This window comes from Tachyglossus aculeatus, chromosome 5 (genome assembly GCF_015852505.1).
Source record: "Tachyglossus aculeatus isolate mTacAcu1 chromosome 5, mTacAcu1.pri, whole genome shotgun sequence".
NCBI lineage: Eukaryota > Metazoa > Chordata > Mammalia > Monotremata > Tachyglossidae > Tachyglossus > Tachyglossus aculeatus.
Genome location: NC_052070.1, coordinates 80,813,700 through 80,832,165, shown reverse-complemented (window position 1 = coordinate 80,832,165; position 18,466 = coordinate 80,813,700). Strand labels below are relative to the sequence as shown.

The 18,466-nt window shown below is 44.4% G+C and overlaps 1 protein-coding gene across 2 annotated transcripts in view; it reads left to right on the top strand.

Annotated features, from left to right (window-relative positions):
• The window catches only part of IDO2 (indoleamine 2,3-dioxygenase 2), a 34,449-nt gene extending 16,950 nt beyond the window's left edge, over positions 1-17,499 (top strand). For both annotated transcript variants that reach the window (XM_038746423.1, XM_038746424.1), the window contains 5 exons: positions 711-810; positions 2,471-2,588; positions 4,716-4,767; positions 12,215-12,363; positions 15,339-17,499. In XM_038746423.1, coding sequence (XP_038602351.1) covers positions 711-810; positions 2,471-2,588; positions 4,716-4,767; positions 12,215-12,363; positions 15,339-15,712 — 793 coding nt within the window. In that variant the 3' untranslated portion in view covers positions 15,713-17,499. The remainder of the gene's footprint in view (positions 1-710; positions 811-2,470; positions 2,589-4,715; positions 4,768-12,214; positions 12,364-15,338) is intronic.
• The last annotated feature ends 967 nt before the right edge of the window (positions 17,500-18,466 follow it).

Here is an 18,466-nt window from a genome sequence, read left to right as displayed (position 1 = left end):
TCCTGACACCTTGAGAGGGATTTGGGGTTTTTGGGTTTGCCCAGGACTATCCAAACACACCTAAGAAGGGGGTCCAGACCCACAAGGGAGGTTCTGGCACAGGATTCATTCATTTATTCGATCATGTTTATTAAGTGATTACTGTGTGCAGAGCACTGTTCTAAGCACTTCAAAAAGTCCAATACAACAATTAACAGTGACATTCCCAGCCCACAATGAGCTCACAGTCTAGAAGGGAGGAGACAGTCATCAATGCAAATACATAAAATTACAGTTGTACACATAATTTCTGTGGGGCTGAGATGGGAGGAGGAAGGACAAAGGGAGCAAGTCAGGGTGACACAGAATGGCATGGGAGATGAGGAAAGGTGGGGCTTAGTTTGGGAAATCCTCTTGGAGGAGAGGTGCCTTCAGTAAGGCTTTGAAGTGGGGGATAGTAATTGTCTGTTGGAATTGAGGAGGGAGGGCATTCCAGGCCAGAGGCAGGATGTGGGCCAAGGGTCTGTGGCGAGACAGGAAAGACAGGAGTGGGTGACGTCGGTTTGATACAACCCTGTCTCCTAACCAAGAGCTACTCTGGGCTGGAGGGTGAAGAGCCCTGCAGGTGTAGATTTATCAGAATGGTCTCTTGCTTCCTTCATGGGAAGTAATGGAAACTGTTGAGGACCCAGGCTCCAAAGGTCCTGATTGTGTGAGCTTTTGTTTCCCAGAAACCTGGACACCATTGTTTCGCTGCCTGGGGGAGACAGCCTGAAAGGCTTCATCCTGGTGACCTGGCTCGTTGAAAAGGCCGCAGTGCCTGGGATTAAGGTATTTTAGGTGGTTTAGATGGATTAGGGTGGGCAAGTAGTTTCCTAAGACAATCTCACTCATTCAGAAGCTCTCCCACCCCTGTGCTCCTGACCCTTATCCTCTACCATTTCAGACAATGACTCACATGATTAATCATGTAATTCAGAAATAGTGTGATAGCACTACTACTTCCCCCACCATTTCTGAAGTCCACAAGCTTGGCATTATCACTGATGCCTCCCTCTCCTTCAGCACTCATATTTAATCTGTTTCTAAATACTATTGGCTTTATCTCCACAGCACTTCCAAGACTTACCTATTACTCTTCATCCAAATGACCATCACCTGGTCGAGGCACTTCTCATATCCTGGCAGGACTATTGCATCTGCATCCTCACCAGTCTTCCTGCTAATGGTCTCTCCTCTTTCTACTTCATTCTCAATTCCAGGCCACTGCTGCCTGGATCATTTCTCCAAAATGACATTCTGCACATGTCTCCCACACCTCAGAAATCTCCAATGATTATGCATTCCTCTCCATATAGAGAAGGAAATACTGAATGTTGGCTTTAAAGCTTGTCAGCTCCCTCCCTCCTACGAATTAACTCATCTCCCACCATGTCCCAACTCACACTCTAAGTTCCTTTCAAGCTGACCTATTCATTTATCCTTGTTCACCCTCCTCACACACTTTACTACAGTTGGGAACACCTCCAAATCCTCCAGACCACAGTAATTCCCAGCTTTGAAGCTCTATGAAATTGCTACCTCCTCCAGGAGGCCTTCCCTGATTAGTTTGTCTTTTTCCCAGCACTATCAGAACTGTCTGCATCTCTTCTACAGACTGACTTTGATACCCTGCTACTTAAGCACTCTTCTTGTAGATCGTAAGCCCCTCGAGGCAAGGACTTTATCAACCAATTCTGTTGTACTGTCCTCTTCCAAGAGCTTAGTACATTACTCTGCCTCTGGTAGGTGTTCAATAAGTTTGATTGATTGGGTTTAGAACCACGTAGGTGTAAGGTACAGGACTGTTGCTGATTTGTATTTCCCAAGCGCTTAGTACAGTGCTCTGCACACAGTAAGTGTTCAATAAATCCGATTGAATGAACGAATGAATGACTGGCTCCCCCTCTCCACCTTGGAGTTTGAGTGGCTCAATTCTGGGTGGTGGTTGTTACCCTGAAGGAAACTCCCAACCCCTTCCAGCAATTCATTTTGATGCCAACTTGGTGCCAAGAACCAGATTTCTCCAGGTTCTCTGCTAAGAGTCAGTCAATTGTATTTGTCAGTCATGTTTATTGAGTGCTTACAATGGTCAGAGAACTAAGTACTTGGGAGAGTATAATATAACAATATAACAGACACATTTCCTGCCCAAAGCAAGCTTACAGTTTAGAAGCTAATAGCCAGGAGAAAAATAAGGGAGCAGGATGGTGGCTCTGATATGGTCAGCCCCAGGGGAGGTAGCAGGGCCTGTCAGAGTAGCCTCAATTTGTCATGGTGCCAGACTGTTGGTGGAAGCATTGTGCTCAGAGGACAGGTGTAGGTGGTCTTGCAGTGTGAGAGTGAAGCTGCTGCTGCCCAGAACCCAGACAAAGAAAAAGACAGGTCATAGATGGCTACGGGCCCTGTCTACCGAGGCCAAACTCACAGTCTCATCCCTTCTCATTCCCAGGCCCTTGTTCAGGTTGTGAATGCCATCCTTCTGTCCAGGGAAGACTCCCTATGTCAGGCGATGCAGCAGCTGGCAGGTTCCATTGATGAAATGACCTGGGCCTTGAGGAAGATGCATGGTATGCTGTGTTTTGGTGGACAGGATTCAAACCAAGTGACATCTCCCAGGACCTCAGAACTGGTTTATTTTCTCATAGTGTAGGATTCACTGGGACATGTAATTACGGCTTCAAGGGGGAAGAGAATTTCAAAAGGTATTGTTATTCCAGGAAAGTCCTCATTCGCACTGGAGAAAAGTCAGCATTTGAGTTTATCTAAGATTGGTTGGCAAGACATCGTATACTTTGGGAAAGCAGGAATTCTGGAAGAGGACTGGTAGGAGCAAGAACTAGCAAGCTGTCTCATACCACGCAGGAAGGTCAAAAGAAGGAGAGAGTGAGATAGAGAGAGAATGAGAGAGAAAGACATAGAGGGCACAGAGTACACAAGAACATTTACCCCAGCACAGATCATCTATTAAGTTTCAGATCCTGTCCTCAGGATGGCTACATCCTCGGTCCTTTGAGCTGGTATCAGTTTGTAGTGGGAAGGAATGGGTGGGTTTATCATTTTTATTATCCATCAGAGAAGTTTCCATCCAAACCAGATGGAAGCTGAACATTACATTCTCAGGGAAGAATGAAGCCTCAAGCTTGTTGCAAGCCATGCAAGGGTCATGAAAAGGCTACCGTTAAAGACATCTCTATGTCTTGGATGTGGAGGGGCCTGAAATTGGGTTAATGAGCTGTAGTGGCGAGGCCTGAGGACACAACCAAAACATGAAGCGTCTCAGGATTGTTTTATCTATAAAAATTAAGGAAGTTACTAAGGAAGGGAGAATATTCTCATTCTGGAGAGTTGGGATTCTGAGTTCCAACCCAAAGGGTCTGACTCTATTTTTCTCCAGCAAGCAGAAAGTCTCATGGAGTCTGGACCTCAAGTTGCTCTTTTAGCATGACATTTTGATAAGTGAACTGCAAATTAATCAGAAACATAAGGATAGAATCCACATGGCTTTAAAACGAGTGGAAAAGTCTCTTGGAGCAGTCTGTTATTCATTTCTGCACCCAGAAGAATGTAAGACATTTTAAATGGACTTCAAACATTCCTGGACTCTCCCATCCCATTCAAGTCTCCCTGCTTCTGGCACAACTTCACCCCATAGTGGAACCTCATGGAACAAGGAAAGAGTGGCAAAACTTTCTGGTCCAGACTTCAAACATCCCTGTACTCTCCCATCCCAATCAAGTCTCCCTGCTCCTGGCACCACTTCACCCCATAGTGGAACCTCATAGAACAAGGAAAGAGTGGCAAAACTTTCTGGTCCAGACACTAGATGTCTTTTTGCAGTGTCTTGACTAGCATAACTAGTTAATGGCAAGTTTCTCCCACCTCCAAGTCTTTTAGAGTATTTGTTTAGCACTTACTGTGTGCCAGGCACTGTACTAAGTACAATTCAGTCCGCATTTCTACTCAGCAAGCCCAGCACTGTATGTCCATCCACATTATTGCACACCCTTTCTTTTACCCTTGCCTTTGTCCAAGAGACCCATTTAAGCAGTCTGAAGTGACATGGTAGACAGCAGTGATGAACCCCCTCCTTTATAAACCCAACTCCTCAGACTTGAGCTAAGGAGCCAGGTCAGACCAATCCACCACAGCACCCCTCAGGTTCCATTTGAGGCTCTCAACAGGGTCCCAGGGAGCCTGAAGAGGAGGTTCACCTCAGATCCCATCTCCGTAGTGATAAGGTGAGGCCAAAGATTCAGTTTTAAAGCTTGAAGCTTACTATTGATTGATAGTCCAGGAGGCACCCCTGTCCTTTGTGTTCTTAGCTCAGGTGGGAAGACTCCTTTTCTTTCATTTTTCTCCCTTCTAACTCTTCCACTCTTCTCCACAAACATGAGGTCCTGCAGTCACATCCAGTTGGTAAACTTTGCCAGGGTCTCTCAGTATTTTTAAAATTGATTTTAAAATTGCAGAACAGAGAAGTGCCACAAATAGAAAGGGCAGCATATGGAATAGTTTAAGATTTCAGAAAACAGCAAAGAGGGCGACTGCAGGAGGGAACATTCCATCCTCCTCTTGCAGCTTTAATTCCAGGTCACTATACAGATCAGATAGAGGAAGCAGCCTTGAAAGCATGCAGATGTAACCAATTGCCTTTTTTGCCTTTAGTAAAGTTCAAATTTCGATTGCTCCTCCAGATTATGTAGATCCAGTCATATTTTATGCAGTGATCCGGATCTTTCTGTCTGGGTAAGTGTACTTGAGCCTCTTCCTTGCATCAAACCCCTCAGCATTTTCCAAGCCAGAGGACAGGGTTTCTAGGGGCATCTCTCTATAGAGGACAATCGTGCTTCAGTAATAGAGAAGCATCTTAGCCTAATGGAAAGAGAACAGGACTGGGAGACAGAGAACTTGGGTTCTAATCCACAATTGGCCATGTGCCTGCTGTTGACCTTAGACAAGTAACTTAACTTCTCTGTGCCTCAGTTTCCTCATCTACAGAATGGAGATACAATATCTGTCAACCCTTCCTCTTAGCCTCTGAGTCCTATGGGGGCCAGAGACTGTGTCCAGCCTGATTATCTTGAATCTACCACAGCTCTTGCTACATAGTAAGCATTAATGATATTTATTGAGTACTTATTATGTGCAGAGCAATATGCTAAGCCCTTGGTGGAATAAGGCACAGAGACATTAAGTGATTTTCCCAAGACACACAGAAGACAGCTGGCAGAGCCGGGGTTAAATCCCCAGCCCTGTGATTTCAAGATCATGCTGCTCCTTTGGGATTTTGGAAGGGCTCTGGAGATGGGAATAGCTAACATCTGGCTAATTGAAAAGCAGAGGGTTTTCCAAGGGGAAGGGTGGGATCAAGGGTTCAGAGGCAGGAGAATTGAAACCTCAGCAGTGGGAAGAGGAACTTGTGGGGAAATGAAGAGTGCAAGCTAGAATGTAGTGGAAGGAAAGAATAGATTGAGAGAATAGAGAATAAAAATAGAGAACTATCTTACTGATTGGCTGTTTCTTCTTGATGTAGAGTGAAGAACTATTTGTGTTTTCCAGGAATGGAGAGATATGTGCAGTGCAAATTTCTAGAAAAATTATCTGGGTAGCAAAGTGGAGTGGAGAGAGGTGAAACTGGAATCAGAGAAACCAGAGAGAGGAGGCTGAAATAATAGTGGAACCAGGACAAGATGAGCATCTGGCCTGAGGTTGTCTGTTAATAATTCCTGCTGGTTTGTCCTCCATAGCAATTATTGGATCCATGCCTACCTCTCTATCCAAATGGCCAGACTGGTTCTGGGTGGCACTACCTTATATGTGCACTATTTTTACATATATGGTTATCCCAGTGGTTTGTGAGACTTGGAGTCCCTACAGTTTTCTGGAACATTAGTGCATGTGTGAAAAAATGTGCACATATGCAGTAGCATCTCTTCTGTCCCCAGGGACAGCTTCATACACTTAGCAGTTACTTTAGGGTGGGGCTGTCTGGTTGCTCAGAAAGATGGCATCAATGAGGGTTACATGTCACTTTGCCCCTCCCTAAAATGGTGACAGCAAGGTTTTATGTCACATGGAATGGAAGAGATCTCTTAGTGGGGCAGAAGTTCGTGACTCAGAGCCCAGTTGCCCGGGGTGTCTGGTTAAAGGATGTTGAAGTGGTTGTAGAAGGGTGGCTAGTGCAGTCAGTCAATCATTTATTGAGCATTTACTGCTTTTGGAACACTGTGCTAAGCTCTTGGGAGAGTACAAAATAACAATAACAACAGTCATTCCCTGTCCACAATGATACTCTTCAGATGGACTTCCACAGAGTGCTCTGTATAATGTCCTTATTTGTTTACACTGTCTACACTTCCAGGATCATACAGTGACATCATATAGCACTTAGTACAGTGCTCCACACACAGTAATCCTACATTTAATATGATTGATTGAGAAGAGGTGGGAGGGGAAAGCCCTAATATCCCAGCAGCTGCACCTCTCTTACCTCTCCTAGGCCCCAACAAACTTTTAATGGGCAGGATTTAAGCCCTGCTTGAGATGGTAGGTTCTGGCTTGTCATGACCAGACCTATGTGGATAATTAATTAATAACAAAAATCTAAACTACCCTAACTAATGGAGACCACTGAAAATTCATTTAAAAACAGCCTTCCTAAAACCTCTTTGAACTTCTACTGCCATGTTTGGCCAAATGTAATCATATGAACCATCTGAACAGGGTTGAGGGGTGCATTGAGACCATTTCTAGAACTGCCCCCAAATTCCTTTGATTATTTTAAATCCCTTATCTGTAGGAGTTTTGGGTTCTGACTGTGTGAAGTATTTGCAGTTTGGTCTTGTACTCCTGGGTTTTTTCATTGTTATAATTGCTTTTAAATTTTATTTTTTGTGATTTGACTAGACTCCCTTCATTTCCACCCACATTGCCCTTCTCTGGAAGGTCATCAGTTCCAGTGGAAAACATGCCATTTCAATTTAATCTGTTTAAACTTCCCCAGTGCTATAAATATACTCTAGGAAGAGCTAAAAATAATTAAATTTGATAATGGAACTATTTTCCCCTTAGATCCAGACAAACAGCTGCTCAGAGCAGCAAGACAGCCGAGGGACTCCAGGCCAGAACAGCCCACATACTCATTACTGCTCTTGAAAATTTTGTTCTCCCTTCCCACAGAATTGTTTCTGGGCAATCGAAGGATGCAGTATTGGGAAACAGATGCCTAGGTCTCAAATCTTGAACTTTGAATTCATTCAAGCAGATTGTTTGTAGTTGTGATAATGGTTTGGGTGACTGACTAAAGAGAGGTTTAGTCATTGAACCAAACACTGCTCAATTAATTCAAGAAATTAAAACCAGGCTCAAGCTGCCACCGTGAATATCAGTTTCACCTGCCAAAACTCCTGTACAGATGGGGAGGAGTTGCTTAAAACATTGCCCAAGACTTCTTAACACATAGCATGTTCTTTAATAAACAAAATTATCTAAGGGTCTAATTTAAATAAAACTGTACATGGTACTTGGAGAAAAATAATTTAATTAGACACAGTCCCTGCTCTTAACTAGGTCATTCTCCAAGACCAATACAGAAAACAATTAACTGTATGTTTCAGAGATTCACCACTTCAACAGTTTAAACATCAGGAACAAGTATTAATTAATTTTGCTATTTGTTAAGTGCTTACTATGCGCCAGACATTGTATTAAGCACTGGGGTAGATACAATCGGGTCAGACAAAGTCCCTGTGTCACATGGGGCACATGGGGCTCACAGTCTTAATCTCCATTTTATAGATGAGGTAAAATGAGGCATAGCTAAATGAAGTGACTTGCCCAAGGTCACATAGCTGGCAAGAGGTAGAGTCAGGATTAGAATCCAGATTCTCAGACTCCCGTGTCTGAATTACTCGGGTATGTTCCTGGGTTGAAGCCCCACCTAATAGCGATCCACTTCTCCCATCTCCAATTTTATAAACAGTCATTTTAATGCACAGTTTAAAGTCTGGGGAAATATTCCAAGGAAATCTTTAAGACCCAACCAAAAAGCACATCTCTAATTTCCAATACACCTTTTTCTTTGGGAAAATTTTGGATCTTTAAGCTTGGAACAGCAAACAAGGAGGTTTTCTTGCTGCCCCTGTCTCCTGTGAGCACTTTTCCTTTTAGAAATGACAAAATGAAGTTTATGGAAATGATCCACATAGGAAATGGAAATTTGTTCCAACACCCTGGGGAAGGAACTCTTAGCTTCAGGGTAGAAAATGGAATTGGTTCTCTCTGGGTTACTTTGTAGACCATGACTGAACAGGAGCGTTACCAAACACTGGAGTTTCTAGGACTTGTCATTTCTGATTCTAAATCATGATCTCTTGATAAGAAGAAACAGAGAGAGACTGGGAAGAGGACAAAATAGGAGAGGGCATAATTTACCAGAAAACTAAAAAAAATCAGATATTTTGTGCATTCTTCTTATTTAGCATATGGAATTCATTACCACAGGAAATTGTGCAGACTGAAATATCAGCAGGTACAAGAAGGGTTTGGATAAATTCATGGATGAGAGGTGGAGAGAAGAGGGAAGTTAAAAAAAATGTCATATTTATTAAATGCTTTCTAAATGCCAGGAACTGTACTAACTGCTGGGGTAGATACAAGGTAATTGGGTTGGACTCGGTTTCTGTCCCACAGAGGGGTCATGGCCTTAATCCCCATTTTACAAATGATGGACCTAAGGCACTGAGATGTTAAGTGACTTGCCCAAGGTCACACAGCAGACATATGATTGAATCAATCAATCAATCAATCAATCAATCATATTTATTGAGCACTTATTGTGTGCAGAGCACTGTACTAAGCACTTGGAAAGTACAAGTTGGCAACATATAGAGACAGTCCCTACCCAACAGTGGGCTCACAGTCTAGAAGGCGGAGACAGAGAACAAAACCAAACATATTAACAAAATAAAATAAATAGAGTAGACATGTACAAGTAAAATAAATAAATAAATAAATAGAGTAATAAATATGCACAAACATATATACAGGTGCTGTGGGGAAGGGAAGGAGGTAAGACTGGGGGAATGGAGAGGGGGATGAGGGGGAGAGGAAGGAGGGGGCTCAGTCTGGGAAGGCCTCCTGGAGGAGGTGAGCACTCAGTAGGGCCTTGAAGGGAGGAAGAGAGCTAGCTTGGCAGTTGGGCAGTGGGAGGGCATTCCAGGCCAGGGGGTTGACGTGGGCCAGAGGTCAACGGTGGGACAGGTGAGAACGAGGCACGGTGAGGAGATTAGCGGCAGAGGAGCGGAGGGTGTGGGCTGGGCTGTAGAAGGAGAGAAGGGAGGTGAGGTAGGAGGGGGCGAGGTGATGGACAGCCTTGAAGCCGAGGGTGAGGAGTTTCTGCCTGATGCGCAGATTGGTAGCCACTGGAGATTTTTGAGGAGGGGAGTAACATGCCCAGAGCATTTCTTGACAAAGACAATCCGGGCAGCAGCATGAAGTATGGATTGAAGTGGGGAGAGACACGAGGATGGGAGATCAGAGAGGAGGCTGATGCAGTAGTCCAGATGGGATAGGATGAGAGTTTGAATGAGCAGGGTAGCGGTTTGGATGGAGAGGAAAGGGTGGATCTTGTTAATGTTGTGGAGCTGAGACCAGCAGGTTTTGGTGATGGCTTGGATGTGAGGGGTGAATGAGAGAGCGGAGTCGAGGATGACAGCAAGGTTGTGGGCTTGTGAGACGGGAAGGATGGTAGTGCCGTCAATAGTGATGGGAAAGTCAAGGAGAGGGCAGGGTTTGGGAGGGAAGACAAGGAGTTCAGTCTTGGACATGTTGAGTTTTAGGTGGTGGGCAGACATCCAGATGGAGATGTCCTGAAGGCAGGAGGAGATGCGAGGCTGGAGGGAGTGGGAGAGAGCAGGGGCAGAGATGTAGATTTGGGTGTCATCAGCGTAGAGGTGATAGTTGAAGCCTTGGGAGCGAATGAGGTCACCAAGGGAGTGAGTGTAGATTGAGAACAGAACGGGACCAAGAACTGAACCTTGGGGAACCCCTACAGTAAGGGGATGGGAGAGGGAGGAGGAGCCTGCAAAAGAGACTGAGAATGAATGACCAGAGAGATAAGAGGAGAACCACGAGAGGATGGAGTCTGTGAAGCCAAGGTTGGATAGCGTGTCGAGGATTAGAATCAGGATTAGAACTCCGGTCCTCTGACTCCCAGGCCTGTGCTCTTTTCTCAAAGATGTTTCTAAGATAGATGTCAAGGAAGGCATTCATTACACAGTTCCCCCAGTATCCTGATGCCATTGTTGGAGACAGAACACTGGGCTGGAGGAACTATTTGTCTGAACCGATAATGGCATTACTTCAATTTTTATGTGGTACTTGAAGAAACTGAGAGAGCATTTGAAAGCAAAGGGAACTGCGAACATAGGAGCTTGCTCTATCTGTTCATTAGAGGAAATACAGTAACTGCGGTTATTTGAACATGACATCACCCATTGTATAGCGCATAGGCCTGGGAGTCAGGGAATTTAGGTTCTAGCTCTGGCTGGCTGTTTTCTTACTGTATGACCTCAAATAAGGCTAAGGCACCTAATTTAACCAAGTCCTTCATACCATGCTTGGCATACATCAAGTGCTCAATAAATACAATTGATTGACTAACTTCTCGAGGACTCAGTTTCTTTATCTGTAAAATGGGGATTAAATGCCCATTCTCCTTCCCTTTCAGTCTCTGAGTTACGCATAATGATAATGATAACTGTGATATTTGTTAAGTGCTTACTACGTGCCAGGCAGTGTACTAAGCTATGGGGTGGTTACAATCAAATCGGATTGGGCACAGTCCCAGTTCCACATGGGGCTCACAGTCTCAGGGACTGTGTCGAGTCTCATTATTTGGTATTTATCCTGGTGTTTAGTACTGTGGTTTGGCACAGAGATAGTAAAATTCATTAGAAGACCCAGTCCTGACATTTATGTCAGGATGCTAATTAGCTCTACCTGGATTCTTTGCTAAGGTGGCAAGGCTCACCATTGATGGGTCTCTCACAGTTAATAGCTGGAGTAGGAATTTGGATCTGGTGCCTTAGGATGGATGTCAGTGCTACTTGAACAACTCCAGGGCTGCAATAGGCCTGAGGTAGCTCCTCTCTCAGGGGCTCCTCATGGCTGAGGCTAACAGGATTAAGGACCTGGGTTCTAATTTTAGCTCCACCACTTGTATGCTGTGTGCCCTTGGGCAAGTCATGTAACTTCTCTGTGCATCAGTTCCCTAATCTGCAAAATGGACATTCAATACTTGTTCTCCCTCCTACTTAAACTATGGGCCCCATGTGGGGCCTGATGATCTAGTATCATTAGAAGCAGCATATCTAGTATCATGAGAAGCAGTGTGGCTCAGAGAAACAGTGTGGCTCAGTGGAAAGAGCATGGGCTTGGCAGTTAGAGGTCATGGGTTCTAATCCTGGCTCCACCACTTGTCAGCTGTGTGACTTTGGGAAAGTCACTTAACTTCTCTGTGCCTCAGTTCCCTCATCTGTAAAATGGGGATTAAGATGGTGAGCCCCATATAGGACAACCTTGATTACCTTGTATCCCTCCCCCAGTGCTTAGAACAGTGCTTGGCACATAGTAAGTGCTTAACCAATGCCAACATTATTATTACCTTCCCCAGGGCTTCATACAGTACTTGGCACATAGCAAGTGCTTAACAATACCACAATTCTTCTTATTATTATTATCAGGATGGCACCTACACATCCCTCACATACCACTAGATTGTGGACATCCCTCTATCTACGAAGTCTATTGTATTGTACTCTCCCAAGTACTTAATACAATGCTCTGCACTCAGTAAGTGCTAATAAATACTACTGAGCAATTGATACTATGTCTGCTGGAAAGTCTTATGCAAGAAAAGAGTGTGCTGAGGGGGACACCTGCATGAAGACAGGAAGGGATAAAATTTGATCTGGGAGTCCCCCATCACAGTGGCTTCTCTCTTTTGCTCCATATCCACCAAAGTCTTATCTGGTTCCAACTGCTGCCTTAACGCTCAAAGTGGTGAGGCATAAGCACTCCTCAGAGAAAATGACCATCCTTGGATGACTACAGATCTGTACTTTCCAAAGTTCCCTCAGGGTCAGATATAACCCTCAGCTCACTGCCACTCCTGCCTTATTTCCTTCCTCAGATGGAAAGATAACCCAGCCATGCCAGAAGGACTTATCTATGAAGGTATCTCAGCAGAACCCCTGAAATACTCTGGAGGGAGTGCAGCCCAAAGCACGGTTCTTCATGCTTTCGATGAGCTATTAGGTATCCATCACAACAAGGAAAGCGGTAAGTCCATGCTTCATTTTATAGATGCTGGCTTTAAAAATGGCCAATGGCTCCCTGTCAAGTGGGCTGACCAACTGCTAAAAGGTGTTTGTAAACAGTCATCATCCTGGCTCACAGGTGATGGTGCACACTAGAGGATATCTCTGTGAAAAGTTAGATTCAGCACCCGAAAGACCACTTTAGAGTCAGTGATTCCCTGAGCCTGGGATTTGAGTCTCCAATTCGTGGGATCCTCTTGCTGTAAAACAGAGGGAGAGAGTGGTGGCCGGACTAACCTCAGCCTAAATACATTTGGAGCCATGGCTTAGGGAACGCGAAGCGTGGATCTTCAAGCGATGCCTCATCAAGCAAGATAATGCAGTCTCAGGGCTCTTTCCTAGGAGGTGTGTGTGGGGGTGGGGAGAGGGGAGGATGGCCGGGGCTGGTTGTTATTTCTGCCAGCTCCTAGATGAATAGTTCATTCTGAAGTCTCCACCTCTGGGCCTGAGCAGGCCTGGTCTCAACTTCTAGTGCACTATGGTAGGGTCATCCTGCTGGGTATTGCCAGGTTTTTATGGAGTTAAGTGGTTGTTCCTATCCCACATTTGCAGAGGGCAAGGAAGAGAGTGGGAGGAGACCCACTTGAAGGGGGCGCTTTTGAGAAGGCTGTTATCAGAGCATCCTAATAATAATAATAATTGGCATTTGTTAAGCGCTTACTATGTGCAAAGCATTGTTCTAAAAGGTTCTAGAGAGGCTAGGTCAGTTAGGGTGGCGTCTTCTCTTTTCTCCCCCGATAGATCAATCATATTTTTTGAGCATTTACTATGTGCAAAACATTGTACTAAGCACTTGGGAGAGCACAGTACAACAGAATTAGAAGTCACGTTCCTTCCCCTCAATGAGTTTACAGTTTAGACGGGGAGGCAGACATTAATATGAAAGGCAGACATTACTAATTGTCATTCGAAACAAATACAGACTGCAGAACCAGGGATGGACAATGGGCACAATAAAGCCTTGCCCTGCAGCTGGGTGATTGCATTATTGGGCTTGCAAAACTTAAGGCTTGTTTACTTCCCCAGTATGTGCCACACTCTTCTGCCTTCTTCCTTCTCTCCCCTCTGCTCTTCAACAAAATCCTTCAGACAGCTCCAAAAATAACACTGCACCAAACTAATAGCAGCGTCTGGTGGCCTACTGGGCCAGCCAGGCTGCAGTAATGTCCAGCCTCCTTCTCAGGGCAGAGTCAATGTCAAAGGACTGAAGGGGAAGTAGGTAACCTGTCTGGGAATGACATTCCCCAATTGTCTTCCTGGCCTAGTGTAAAGAAGAAGAGGCTGGAAATTGGAGGCCTTAGCTTCTAGTCCCAGCTCTGCCACTGGTCTGCTATGTGACCTTGGGCAAGCCACTGCCTCTCTTCTATTTATTTATTTTTATGGCATCTGTTAAGTGCTTACTATGCATCAGGCACTGGTTTAAGCACTTGGATAGATACAAGCTAATCAGGATGGATACAGTCCTTGTCCCACATGGGGCTCACATTCTTAATCCCCATTTTACAGATGAGTTAACTGAGGCACAGAGAAATTAATTGACTTGCCCAAGGTCACACAGCAGACAAATGGAAAAGCTGGGATTAGAATTCAGGTCCTTCTGACTTCTAGGCCCATGCTTTATCCACTAGGCTATGCTGTTTCTTTTTGTCAGAGTTTCCTCATCTGTAATTTAGGAAGAGGATACCTCCTCTCACTACCTTTTAGACTGTGAGCTCCCCGGGGATTAGGGACTGTGTCTGAACTGACAATCTTGCATCTTTCCCGGAGCTTGGCACATCATAAGAGTTCAGTAAAAAACATTTTTAAACATCAGAAGCCGTCCATTTCCCAGAGTCAGCTGGGATCAAAGTAATCCCTAGTCAGAACCTTTTAAATTCCAGAGTGGCTCTTTGACTTACACTGTTTGTGAGTATGGGTTCTTAGAACTTTAGGAATCTAAGGATGTTTACTTGTAAAGTTACTTTGTATTTATAGAAATGCATGCATCTAGGGAGTGTGTTATAATTAGATTCAGGCGTAGCCTTCCCCTAAAATAACACTTTTGAATTTCAGTTCTGAGTTTGGGGAAGTGACTAGGTACCATGACTTTCAATAAGTGTTTCAATAATTACATCATATATAACATATCTATATATGCTGTGTGACCTTGGGCAAGTCACTTTACTTCTCTGTGCCTCAGTTCCCTCATCTGTAAAATGGGGATTAAGACTGTGAGCCCTAGGTGGCACAGGAACTGGGTCCAAACTGAATATCTTGTATCAGCACTTAGAACAGTGCCTGACACATAATAAGCACTTAACAAATACCATTATTATTATTATTATTATTTCTCTGAAATCCCTCTCCCTATAACTGACAGATCAACTTGCACTAAATGCAATATGGATAGAAGCCTCAGAGTCGTATGGCTTGGAATTATGGTCCAAAATATCTTAAAGGGAGCTCAGGATCCAGCAGAATGGACCAGCTGTTAATAGTAATAATAATAATAATGATAATAATAATGACATTAATTAATTAACTAATGATGGTATTTGTTAAGTGCTTACTATGTGCCAAGCACTGTTCTAAGCACTGGAATAGATACAAGGTAACTAGGTTGTCCCACGTGGGGCTCACAGCCTTAATCCCCATTTTACAGATGAGGTAACTGAGACACAGAGAAGTTAAGTGACTTGCCCAAAGTTGCACAGCTAAGTGGCAGAGTCGGGATTAGAACCCACGACCTCTGGTTCCCAAGCCCGGGCTCTTTCCACTGAGCCATGCTGCTTCAGACAGGCAGAACTGGGGTCTAAGTACTCTTTCCCTATGCTTAGTAGTGCTCTGCACAGAGAAAGCACTGAAGTACTACAAATTAACTGAGCTCAGAAGCAGACTGGACTCTCTTTTGTTCTTCACTGTGGTCATTCTCCCACTCCCCTGGCTGGTTTCTTTTAGCTTCATTTCTGAATAGAATGAGGAACTACATGCCGCCTCCCCACAAAGCCTTCATAGAGGAGATCCGTGCAGCCCCCTCGCTGAGACAACACATCTTGTCTTCTGAGAACAGCCAGCTGTGTGGGGCCTACAACCAGTGTGTAACAGCACTGGTGGAGCTGAGAACCCACCACATCATAATTGTGACCAAATATATCATCACAGCTGCCGCCAACGCCAAAGCCAACAGAGGGAAGCCTGATCAGCCATTGGGGCATCTCCAAGGGCCTCCACAGTCTCTGGAAGAAAGGGGGACAGGGGGCTCTGGGATCCTGAGTTTTCTGAAGAGCGTCAGAGACACTACCAAGGAAGCAATGATTAGCAGAGGGATTTAGGTATTCTCTCCAGTCTGTCCCCTAAAGAGGCAGTGGGTGACTTGGAGGACGTTCACCAGGGAAGAGCTGCATTAGAACTCCATTGGGAATGGTTAAAGAAAACTCAGTTAAACTCATGTTCTGTGCTTGAAGCAGTGTGGGAAGGAGCATCCTGTTCTCCTCTGTAAGGAGTTGTTTGCCAGGGGTTGCCTTATTCAGTATGAGAGAAAACAACTTGTGTGGCTGTTTGCTTCTGCCTTCAGTCAGGGCCAGCCTTCACTAATTAGCCAGCTTTACTGGTTCCCTTACTTGCCAGTGCTCAAACCTTAGAAGAACAAGGGTGTGTGGGCTTCTGCCTTCAATCTACCAGAAGTCCCCCTTCTCAGATGAATCATTTGTAACCAAATAAAAGTACCATGTAGTCAGGGCATTTTGTTTCTATACAAAAGTGATTCAGCAATTTAAAGTGGGTAGGTGGAATTCAGGTTACAGACATTTTCAGTATCTTTCAAGGTCTGGGCTTTTGCTTTGTCCAAGGATGGGGGCACAGAAGTGATGAACTCCCACCAAGAGGCCCCAAGTCCTCCCTTGCCTTAGACATTCCAGGCTGCAACTATGGTTCACATCTTATGCAATTCCATTGACATTTCCCTACTGGAGCTGGGTGCTACTAATCAAGCAATGATATTTATTGAGTACTTACTCTGTGCAGAGTTCTGTATTAAATGCTTGGGAGAATACAACAGAATTAGCAGACACATTTCCTGCCCATTAATGAGCTTACAGTCTACAAGTGCTCATTGGGTCCTCCAGCTGGGAGTGGGTGGGTGTTGATTCAAGGACCCTCCTCTCACAGTGTTGCCAAAGATGCACCTTTAAGAGCTCTAAATGTGAGTTAAAAAAAATCCCTATGTTTATGTACACCTACAAAATGGGGCCGGGAGAAAATGTCTGAATCTTGTTTGATAATAGTTGCTTTAGCTACAGGAGCAGAGTTAAGAAAAAATTTATGTACAGAATGACAAATTCCAGTCATGTTCTCTGTGTGGTTCAGTCACATAATAGAACCCAATTTTGAACATGGACAGTGTGCCCTGTTCCAGCTCTAAGCTATGGCCAAAATAACCACCCAGATGGTGATTGTTTTAGACTGCTGAGATCTTTGGCTAAGTCAACAGAAATCTGTGCTATAGACCTAAAGCTCCCTGAGCTGCTGGCTAGGGTGCCATTTAAAATGATAAGATGCCAACCTTCCAGCTAAAATTGGTTATTTATGAGGAACTGTATCTACACAGTTCAGTGTTGGTTACCTTGTTATTCCTCATGAGTGTGATCCTTGCCTCTGTAGTTGTGGGACCTAAGGCTTCTCATTAGAACATAAAGTAAGCCATTATAGTTAGACAGTCCACAGAAACCAAACCATCTACAGATATTTGAAGAGTGGATTTGAGACAAAGGTCTTTCCTAATTTACTAATTCACATGTCCCTCCCTCCTAATCTCAAGGATGCAATTGGCTAGCTGCTCTTCATCCTACTAAACTCTGGTAATCACTGAGCATCTATGCGGGTCAAATTATGGTTCCATAAGAAAGGGTGTTTAGCCTAAACCTTCAGAAAATTCAAACCAAGAGCAATTGGTTGGCCTGATCCCTGCCCACAAGGAGTTTACAGTCTAATGGAGGAGCCATACATTAAAATAAATTATAGATAGGGGAAGTGGCAGACTATAAAGATATGTATATAAATGCTGTGGGACATCAACTTGCTTAATGAGTATGCACCCAAGTGCATAAGCAATAATAATAATAATAATGACATTTATTAAGCACTTACTATGTGCAAAGCACTGTTCTAAGTGCTGGGGAGGTTACAAGGTGATCAGGTTGTCCCACTAGGGGCTCACAGTCTTAATCCCCATTTTACAGATGAGGTAATTGAGGCACAGAGAAGTTAAGTGACTTGCCCGAAGTCACACAGCTGACAATTGGCGGAGTTGGGATTTGAACCCATGACTTCTGACTCCAAAGCCCGTGCTCTTTCCACTGAGCCATGTTACTTCTACTTCAATGCAGAGGGAGGGTGAATAGGGTGGGGAAATGAGGGGTTAATCAAGGAAGGACTCTTGGAGGTGACTGGATTTTAGAAGGGATTTGAAGGTGGGGAAACTGAGATGAAAGGAGAGGGAGTTCCAGGTGAGAGGGAAGATGTGGACAAAGCCTTAGGTGTAAAACAGACGAGATTGAGGCTCAGTGAGTAGGTTGGTGTAGAGGAACGAAGGGTGAAGCCTGAGTTTTACTGGGAGATCAGTGAGGTAAAGTAAGAGGAAGAGATCTGATTGAGTACCTTAATGCCAATGCTACGGAGTTTCTGTTTGTTGAGGAGATGGATGGGCCATCATCAGAGTTTTTTGAAGCATCATGGCCTAGTGGAAAGGGCAAAGGACTGGGTATCAGAGGACCTGGGTTCTAATCCCAACTCTTCCCCTTGTCTGCTGTTTGATTTTGAATGTCATTTCACTTTGCTATGTCTCCGTTACCCCATCTAAAAGATGGGGATTTGATTCCTCAGACTGTGAACCCCATTTGGAAGAGGGACCTGGTTATATCATATCTACTCCAGTGCTTAGTACAATGTCTGGCACATAGTATGTGGTTAACAAATAATAGTAATTTGAGGAGTGGGTAGATGTGCACGTTTTTGTTTTAGAAAAATGATCTGGACAGCATAATCAAATATGTATTGGAGTGGGGAGAGGGAGGTCAACAAAGAGAGAG